This window comes from Chiloscyllium punctatum, chromosome 47 (genome assembly GCF_047496795.1).
Source record: "Chiloscyllium punctatum isolate Juve2018m chromosome 47, sChiPun1.3, whole genome shotgun sequence".
NCBI classification, from domain to species: Eukaryota; Metazoa; Chordata; class Chondrichthyes; order Orectolobiformes; family Hemiscylliidae; genus Chiloscyllium; species Chiloscyllium punctatum.
Window position 1 is genome coordinate 43853313 of NC_092785.1, and position 10425 is coordinate 43863737.

The 10425-nt window shown below is 55.5% G+C and overlaps 1 protein-coding gene across 4 annotated transcripts in view; it reads right to left on the bottom strand.

Annotated features, from left to right (window-relative positions):
• Positions 1–1794: 1794 nt before the first annotated feature.
• The window catches only part of LOC140468472 (programmed cell death 1 ligand 1-like), a 79367-nt gene continuing 70736 nt past the window's right edge, over positions 1795–10425 (bottom strand). For 2 of the 4 annotated variants that reach the window (XM_072564558.1, XM_072564559.1), the window contains exons 6-8: positions 9433–9495; positions 7069–7161; positions 1795–1883 (exon numbers count right to left, since the gene is read on the bottom strand). In XM_072564558.1, coding sequence (XP_072420659.1) covers positions 1834–1883; positions 7069–7161; positions 9433–9495 — 206 coding nt within the window. In that variant the 3' untranslated portion in view covers positions 1795–1833. Of the gene's footprint in view, positions 1884–7064; positions 7162–9432; positions 9496–10425 lie in introns of all 4 variants that reach the window. The other 2 variants (XM_072564560.1, XM_072564561.1) reach the window with 2 other exon arrangements.

A 10425-nucleotide genomic window follows, 5' to 3' on the forward strand; every position in this document is an offset into this window, starting at 1 on the left:
TTCATATACCCATCCAGATGCCTCTTAAATGCTGTAATTGTACCAGCCTCCACCACATCCTCTGGCAGCTCATTCCATACACGTACCACCCTCTGGGTGAAAAGGTTGCCCCTTAGGTCCCTTTTATATCTTTCCCCTCTCACCCTAAACCTATGCCCCTCTAGTTCTGGACTCCCCCACCCCAGGGAAAAGACTTTGTCTATTTACCCTATCCATGCCCCTCATGATTTTATAAACCTCTATAAGGTCACCCCTCAGCCTCCGACGCTCCAGGGAAAACAGCCCCAGCCTGTTCAGCCTCTCCCTGTAGCTCAAACCCTCCAACCCTGGGAACATCCTGGTGACACTTGAAAGGGTTCAGAAATGATTTACAACGTCTTTCCGATCGGAAGGAGACCAGAACCGCACTTGTTGGGCAAAATGGTGCGTATCTACACTGTTGGCCTTCGGCGATCTACGATGATGAAATGTAGGTTTACAGGGACAGGACGAGGAGGTGGGATGAGATATGAACGTTCTTCAGGGGGGCCAGTATGAACTTGATGGGCCAAATGGGCTGTTTCCACACGGTCGGGCTTCGATGATGATGAAACGCAGGGTTACAGGGACAGGATGAGGGGTTGGGAAAAGGTGGGAATGTTCTCCCGAGGGCCAGTATGGAGCACCGGGTGGACCTGAAGGTGAGGGGTCAATCTGGTGAAGCCCCCCCCAAAGGGCATAATCGGCCAGTGATGGGCAGAGCCAAGCAATCCCAGCACCGAGGGCCCAGGGCTCATCTCTGCAGCTCAGCCCCCACCCTGCCACGGTGAGCAATTAAACAACTCACTGGAGGGGGAGAAGGAGGGGGGGAGGATAGGGAGGACCGTCCCCCCCCCCCCCGTGTCCCCCCCTCCCCCCTCCCCCGCCGGCCTCAATGATGGACAGAGAGAAAGATCAGCATGAAGCTCTTGCAGGGCCCTTCAGCCAGGAGTGGGGGAGTGGGTGATCCAGCCCAACCTCCTCCGGTGGTCCCCAACAAAACGGGGCCCAGATTCCAGCCAGTTCCGACTCTCTCCAGGTGATATCAGGGAATGGTGGGAGACACTGGATACCGCCACGGTTACGGGGCCCCTGACCACATCCCCGCACCGGCCCTGTCGGTTTCTGCCCCGGGAGGTGCCGCTGCCCTCGCCGAGCTGTTCCAGTCACGGCTCCAACATCTCCCCAGCCAATGTGGGAAAAGGCCCGGGGATGTCCTGTGCAGAAATCCCAGCCGGAAAATGACCACCCCATCGATCTCCTCTCGCTCAGCGGGAAGGTGATGGGAGGGGGCATCAATACTGCTACCCAGCAGCACTCACTCAGCAAGGGCTGGGGGGGGGGGGGTTCCTGTGTACCTGCTGTCCATGCCCTTCCTGGTGGGAGTGGCCGGGGGTTTGGAAGGTGCTGCCTGAGGATTTTCGGTGAATTTCTGCAGAGCCCCTTGTAGCTGGTACCCCCTGCTGCTATTGAGGGTCAGTGGGGGAGGGAGGGAGAGAGGGAGGGGGATGTTTGTGGGTGTGGGGCCAATCTAGCTGGGGGGAGGTGGGGTCAGCTTTGCCCCTGGATCTGGGGGGGGGGGGGGGGGGGGGGCAGGTTCAATGACCCAATCCAGAGGGGTCTGGATTGTGGTTTAAACCGAACCCATCTGCAGGTTTAGGCTGGTACATGGTGAAAAATGCTGACGGGGAGAGAGAGAGAGAGAGAGAGAGAGAGCTGGAGGGAAACAGACGGGCCGAAAGGCCTCCCTGATTCGACAACAAGAGAAGCAGAGCGTATTCAGGAATGTTTTTATTCTGCTGTCAGCTGAAGAATTCAAGGGTTTCTCTGGGTCACTCCATCAATGGTTTCCACTTCACACCAACCTGTGAGAGACACAGAGAGAGAGATGGAGGGAGAGAGAGAGATGGAGGGGGAGAGAGAGAGATGGGGAGAGAGAGAGAGAGAGAGAGAGAGAGAGAGAGAGAGAGAGAGAGAGAGAGAGAGAGAGAGAGAGAGAGAGAGAGAGAGGGCGGAGGGAGAGACAGAGTGAGTGAGCGAGAGGGAGAGAGACAGAGACAGTGAGTGAGAGGGAGAGAGACAGAGACAGTGAGCGAGAGGGAGAGAGACAGAGACAGTGAGTGAGAGGGAGAGAGACAGAGTGAGCGAGAGGGAGAGAGACAGAGACAGTGAGTGAGCGAGAGGGAGAGACAGAGTGAGTGAGCGAGAGGGAGAGAGACAGAGACAGTGAGCGAGAGGGAGAGAGACAGAGACAGTGAGCGAGAGGGAGAGACAGAGTGAGTGAGTGAGAGGGAGAGACAGAGTGAGTGAGCGAGAGGGAGAGAGACAGAGTGAGTGAGCGAGAGGGAGAGAGACAGAGACAGTGAGCGAGAGGGAGAGAGACAGAGACAGTGAGTGAGAGGGAGAGACAGAGTGAGTGAGTGAGAGGGAGAGACAGAGTGAGTGAGCGAGAGGGAGAGAGACAGAGACAGTGAGCGAGAGGGAGAGAGACAGAGACAGTGAGCGAGAGGGAGAGAGACAGAGACAGTGAGTGAGAGGGAGAGAGACAGAGACAGTGAGTGAGAGGGAGAGAGACAGAGTGAGCGAGAGGGAGAGAGACAGAGACAGTGAGTGAGCGAGAGGGAGAGAGACAGAGACAGTGAGTGAGAGGGAGAGAGACAGAGACAGTGAGTGAGAGGGAGAGAGACAGAGTGAGTGAGCGAGAGGGAGAGAGACAGAGTGAGCGAGAGGGAGAGAGACAGAGACAGTGAGTGAGAGGGAGAGAGACAGAGACAGTGAGTGAGAGGGAGAGAGACAGAGACAGTGAGTGAGAGGGAGAGACAGAGTGAGTGAGCGAGAGGGAGAGAGAGACAGAGACACAGAGAGAGTGAATCATACTGTACACAGACTGTGACCCAGGGCCCTGCTCTACTTAGGTGCTGCCTGACAGGACACACATCCTCTGGACTGGGATCACCACAATGCCAATGGCAGCTTCCTGCAATAACATCCCGAGCAGGGTGAGATCCAGAGTTAAGCTCCATCTACACTGTCCCCCATCAAACACTCCCAGGACAGGGACAGCACGGGGTTAGATACAGAGTAAAGCTCCCTCTACACTGCTCCCCCCCTCCGTTAAACACACCCAGGACAGGGACAGCACGGGGTTAGATACAGAGTAAAGCTCCCTCTACACTGTCCCCCATCAAACACTCCCAGGACAGGGACAGCACGGGGTTAGATACAGAGTAAAGCTCCCTCTACACTGTCCCCCATCAAACACTCCCAGGACAGGGACAGCACGGGGTTAGATACAGAGTAAAGCTCCCTCTACACTGTCTCCCATCAAACACTCCCAGGGACAGGGACAGCACGGGGTTAGATACAGAGTAAAGCTTCCTCTACACTGTCCCCCCCATTAAACACTCCCAGGACAGGGACAGTACGGGGTTAGATACAGAGTAAAGCTCCCTCTACACCGTCCCCCATCAAACACTCCCACGACAGGGACAGCACGGGGTTAGATACAGAGTAAAGCTCCCTCTACACTGTCCCCCATCAAACACTCCCAGGACAGGGACAGCACGGGGTTAGATACAGAGTAAAGCTCCCTCTACACTGTCCCCCCATCAAACACTCCCAGGACAGGGACAGTACGGGGTTAGATACAGAGTAAAGCTCCCTTTACACTGTCCCCCCATCAAACACTCCCAGGACAGGGACAGCATGGGTTAGATACAGAGTAAAGCTCCCTCTACACTGTCCCCCCCATCAAACACTCCCAGGACAGGGACAGCACGGGGTTAGATACAGCGTAAAGCTTCCTCTACACTGTCCCCCATCAAACACTCCCAGGACAGGGACAGCACGGGGTTAGATACAGAGTAAAGCTCCCTCTATACTGTCCCCCATCAAACACTCCCAGGACAGGGACAGCACGGGGTTAGATACAGAGTAAAGCTCCCTCTACACTGTCCCCCATCAAACACTCCCAGGACAGGGACAGCACGGGGTTAGATACAGAGTAAAGCTCCCTCTACACTGTCCCCCCATCAAACACTCCCAGGACAGGGACAGCACGGGGTTAGATACAGAGTAAAGCTTCCTCTACACTGTCCACATCAAACACTCCCAGGACAGGGACAGCACAGGTTTAGATACAGAGTAAAGCTCCCTCTACACTGTCCCCCATCAAACACTCCCAGGACAGGGACAGCACGGGGTTAGATACAGAGTAAAGCTCTCTCTACACTGTCCCCCATCAAACACTCCCAGGACAGGGACAGCACGGGGTTAGATACAGAGTAAAGCTCCCTCTACACTGTCCCCCCATCAAACACTCCCAGGACAGGGACAGCACGGGGTTAGATACAGAGTAAAGCTCCCTCTACACTGTCCCCCATCAAACACTCCCAGGACAGGGACAGTACGGGGTTAGATTCAGAGTAAAGCTCCCTCTACACTGTCCCCCCATCAAACACTCCCAGGACAGGGACAGCACGGGGTTAGATACAGAGTAAAGCTCTCTCTACACTGTCCCCCATCAAACACTCCCAGGACAGGGACAGCACGGGGTTAGATACAGAGTAAAGCTCCCTCTATACTGTCCCCCATCAAACACTCCAAGGACAGGGACAGCACGGGGTTAGATACAGAGTAAAGCTTCCTCTACACTGTCACCATCAAACACTCCCAGGACAGGGACAGCACGGGGTTAGATACAGAGTAAAGCTCCCTCAACACTGTCCTCCATCAAACACTCCCAGGACAGGGACAGCACGGGGTTAGATACAGAGTAAAGCTTCCTCTACACTGTCCTCCATCAAACACTCCCAGGACAGGGACAGCATGGGGTTAGATACAGAGTAAAGCTCCCTCTACACTGTCCCCACATCAAACACTCCCAGGACAGGGACAGCACAGGGTTAGATACAGAGTAAAGCTCGCTCTACACTGTCCCCCATCAAACCCTCCCAGGACAGGGACAGCACGGGGTTAGATACAGAGTAAAGCTCCCTCTACACTGTCCCCCATCAAACACTCCCAGGACAGGGACAGCCCGGGGTTAGATACAGAGTAAAGCTCCCTCTACACTGTCCCCCATCAAACACTCCCAGGACAGGGACAGCATGGGGTTAGATACAGAGTAAAGCTTCCTCTACACTGTCCTCCATCAAACACTCCCAGGACAGGGACAGTACGGGGTTAGATACAGAGTAAAGCTCCCTCTACACTGTCCCCCCATCAAACACTCCCAGGACAGGGACAGCACGGGGTTAGATACAGAGTAAAGCTCTCTCTACACTGTCCCCCATCAAACACTCCCAGGACAGGGACAGCACGGGGTTAGATACAGAGTAAAGCTCCCTCTACACTGTCCCCATCAAACACTCCCAGGACAGGGACAGCACGGGGTTAGATACAGAGTAAAGCTCCCTCTATACTGTCCCCCATCAAACACTCCCAGGACAGGGACAGCACGGGGTTAGATACAGAGTAAAGCTTCCTCTACACTGTCACCATCAAACACTCCCAGGACAGGGACAGCACGGGGTTAGATACAGAGTAAAGCTCCCTCAACACTGTCCTCCATCAAACACTCCCAGGACAGGGACAGCACGGGGTTAGATACAGAGTAAAGCTTCCTCTACACTGTCCTCCATCAAACACTCCCAGGACAGGGACAGCATGGGGTTAGATACAGAGTAAAGCTCCCTCTACACTGTCCCCACATCAAACACTCCCAGGACAGGGACAGCACAGGGTTAGATACAGAGTAAAGCTCGCTCTACACTGTCCCCCATCAAACCCTCCCAGGACAGGGACAGCACGGGGTTAGATACAGAGTAAAGCTCCCTCTACACTGTCCCCCATCAAACACTCCCAGGACAGGGACAGCCCGGGGTTAGATACAGAGTAAAGCTCCCTCTACACTGTCCCCCATCAAACACTCCCAGGACAGGGACAGCATGGGGTTAGATACAGAGTAAAGCTCCCTCTACACTGTCCCCCATCAAACACTCCCAGGACAGAGACAACACGGGGTTAGATACAGAGTAAAGCTCGCTCTACACTGTCCCCCATCAAACCCTCCCAGGACAGGGACAGCACGGGGTTAGATACAGAGTAAAGCTCCCTCTACACTGTCCCCCATCAAACACTCCCAGGACAGGGACAGCCCGGGGTTAGATACAGAGTAAAGCTCCCTCTACACTGTCCCCCATCAAACACTCCCAGGACAGGGACAGCATGGGGTTAGATACAGAGTAAAGCTCCCTCTACACTGTCCCCCATCAAACCCTCCCAGGACAGGGACAGCACGGGGTTAGATACAGAGTTAAGCTCCCTCTACACTGTCCCCCATCAAACACTCCCAGGACAGGGACAGCACAGGGTTAGATACAGAGTAAAGCTCCCTCTACACTGTCCCCCATCAAACACTCCCAGGACAGGGACAGCACGGGGTTAGATACAGAGTAAAGCTTCCTCTACACTGTCCCCCATCAAACACTCCCAGGACAGGGACAGCACGGGGTTAGATACAGAGTAAAGCTCCCTCTACACTGTCCCCCCACCCCCATCAAACCCTCCCAGGACAGGGACAGCATGGGGTTAGATACAGAGTAAAGCTCCCTCTACACTGTCCCCCATCAAACCCTCCCAGGACAGGGACAGCACGGGGTTAGATACAGAGTTAAGCTCCCTCTACACTGTCCCCCATCAAACACTCCCAGGACAGGGACAGCACGGGGTTAGATACAGAGTAAAGCTCCCTCTACACTGTCCCCCCCCTCAAACACTCCCAGGACAGGGACAGCACGGGGTTAGATACAGAGTAAAGCTCCCTCTACACTGTCCCCACATCAAACACTCCCAGGACAGGGACAGCACAGGGTTAGATACAGAGTAAAGCTCGCTCTACACTGTCCCCCATCAAACCCTCCCAGGACAGGGACAGCACGGGGTTAGATACAGAGTAAAGTTCCCTCTACACTGTCCCCCCACCCCCATCAAACCCTCCCAGGACACTATAAGGAGTGATTGGAAATAAGTTCACAAATTCTTACTCACGACGCCTTGCAGCTGGAATCACGCAGACGCAGAGAAGCAGAAATATTGCAAATGGAATGAAGCAATAAGAATGTCTATTCGAGGCGTGTGGATCTGTGAAAGAGAGCAGGGAGATAAAGGATGAGATAAGATCAGCTTTAACTCCCATCTATCTGTCTTCTGTTCAGTCAGGAGGCTGAGAGAATCAGAGAGAGAGAGAGAGAGAGAGAGAGTGACAGTGAGTTCAAGGTCTGACAGGGAGATGGATAGAGAGGGGGAGGAAGGTATTTCTGCATCAGAGGCAGAGGACAGACATAGAGAGAGAGAGAGAGAGAGAGAGAGTGGGGGAGAGAGAGAGAGTGCGGGAGAGAGTGTGTGTGTGTGTGTGAGACAGTGTGGCCCTCCCTCAGTACTGACCCTCCGACAGTGCGGCCCTCCCTCAGTACTGACCCTCCGACAGTGCAGCACTCCCTCAGTACTGACCCTCCGACAGTGCGGCCCTCCCTCAGTACTGACCCTCCGACAGTGCGGCACTCCCTCAGTACTGACCCTCCGACAGTGCGGCCCTCCCTCAGTACTGACCCTCCGACAGTGCGGCCCTCCCTCAGTACTGACCCTCCGACAGTGCGGCCCTCCCTCAGTACTGACCCTCCGACAGTGCGGCCCTCCCTCAGTACTGACCCTCCGACAGTGCGGCCCTCCCTCAGCACTGACCCTCCGACAGAGCGGCACTCCCTCAGCACTGACCCTCCGACAGTGCGGCCCTCCCTCAGCAATGACCCTCCGACAGAGCGGCCCTCCCTCAGCACTGACCCTCCGACAGTGCGGCCCTCCCTCAGCACTGACCCTCCGACAGTGCGGCCCTCCCTCAGTACTGACCCTCCGACAGTGCGGCACTCCCTCAGTACTGACCCTCCGACAGTGCGGCACTCCCTCAGTACTGACCCTCCGACAGTGCGGCACTCCCTCAGTACTGACCCTCCGACAGTGCGGCACTCCCTCAGCACTGACCCTCCGACAGTGCGGTACTCCCTCAGTACTGACCCTCCGACAGTGCGGTACTCCCTCAGTACTGACCCTCCGACAGTGCGGCACTCCCTCAGTACTGACCCTCCGACAGTGCGGCACTCCCTCAGTACTTACCCTCTGACAGTGCGGCCCTCCCTCAGTACTGACCCTCCGACAGTGCGGCCCTCCCTCAGTACTGACCCTCCGACAGTGCGGCGCTCCCTCAGTACTGACCCTCCGACAGTGCGGCCCTCCATCAGTACTGACCCTCCGACAGTGCGGCCCTCCCTCAGTACTGACCCTCCGACAGTGCGGCACTCCCTCAGTACTGACCCTCCGACAGTGCGGCCCTCCCTCAGTACTGACCCTCCGACAGTGCGGCACTCCCTCAGTCCTGACCCTCCCTCAGTGCTGACCCTCCCTCAGTCCTGACCCTCCCTCAGTACTGACCCTCCCTCAGTGCTGACCCTCCCTCAGTGCTGACCCTCCCTCAGTACTGACCCTCCGACAGTGCGGCCCTCCGACAGTGCTGACCCTCCCTCAGTCCTGACCCTCCCTCAGTGCTGACCCTCCCTCACCGCTGACCCTCCCTCAGCGCTGACCCTCCCTCAGTCCTGACCCTCCCTCAGTACTGACCCTCCCTCAGCACTGACCCTCCCTCAGCGCTGACCCTCCCTCAGTCCTGACCCTCCCTTTGTACTGATCCTCCCTCAGTCCTGACCCTCCTCAGCACTGACCCTCCCTCAGTACTGTCCCTCCCTCAGTGCTGACCCTCCCTCAGTGCTGACCCTCCCTCAGTACTGACCCTCCGACAGTGCGGCCCTCCGACAGTGCTGACCCTCCCTCAGTCCTGACCCTCCCTCAGTGCTGACCCTCCCTCAGCGCTGACCCTCCCTCAGCGCTGACCCTCCCTCAGTCCTGACCCTCCCTCAGCGCTGACCCTCCGTCAGTCCTGACCCTCCCTCAGTCCTGACCCTCCCTCAGTCCTGACCCTCCCTTTGTACTGATCCTCCCTCAGTCCTGACCCTCCTCAGCACTGACCCTCCCTCAGTACTGTCCCTCCCTCAGTAATGACCCTCTTTCAGTGCTGACCCTCCCTCAGTGCTGACCCTCCCTCAGTGCTGACCCTCCCTCAGTCCTGACCCTCCCTCAGTAGTGACCCTCCCTCAGTAGTGACCCTCCCTCAGTGCTGACTGTCAGTTCTGGTTCCTGAGTTTTGCATTCAGACACGGGTGCGGGGGTAACGATGTTGTTCACTGTGTTTTGGGGGATTACATCGGTTCTACTTGCTGCTTGTGCTGGGGGTTTGTGGAGGTGATTGGGTTCCATTTCAGGGTCACTCTTGGGTCCTGGAGTGAGATTTCGATCACATCTTACCTGTTTGATTCTGCAGGGTGGTCCCATTAGAATCCACTGTTATCGATTCCACAGTTGTACGGTCTGGAAAACACAAATCAAATGCAGTCATAGAGAGTTTGAGGCTGGCATTGTGTGAGACAGAGAGAGAGATACAGAAGCAGGTCGTGACCAAAGCTGAAAGATGGAATCAGAGAGAGAGGGAGTGTGGCAGAGAATGGGAGAGAAATAGACAGTGAGTGAGTCACTCAGAGAAACAGATAAATGCACAGATGGAGCGTAATAGAGGGTGAGACAGTCAGACAGATACAGTAAGAGGCCGAGAGAGGGATACAGATATGGAAAGGGAGAAAGGAGAGAGACAGAGAGGAGGAAAGACAAACATCGAGTCATACATAAGTCGGCAGAAACACAGAAAGAGGGAGTCAGAGAGAGAGCTTTGAACGGAGTAGAGAGAGGATGGAGGAGTGGGTGTGGGGGATAGAGACAGAGACAAGGACACATAACAAGGGAGTCACACAGGCAGAGAACACAGACAGATACACTGTCTCTGATACACAGTCACACACACACACACACACTCTCACACTGAGACAGAGACGTACACACACAGTCACACACACACACACACACTCTCTCTCACACTGAGACAGAGACGTACACACACACACACACTCTCTCACACTGAGACAGAGACGTACACACAGTCACACACACACACACACACACTCTCTCACACTGAGACAGAGACGTACACGTACAGTGTCACACACACACACACACACACTGAGACAGAGACGTACACACAGACACACACACACACTCTCTCACACTGAGACAGAGACGTACACGTACAGTGTCACACAAACACACACACACACTGAGACAGAGACGTACACACACAGTCACACACACACACTCTCTCTCACACCGAGACAGAGACGTACACATACAGTGTCACACACACACACACACACACACAGAGACAGAGACATACACACAGTCTCACACGCA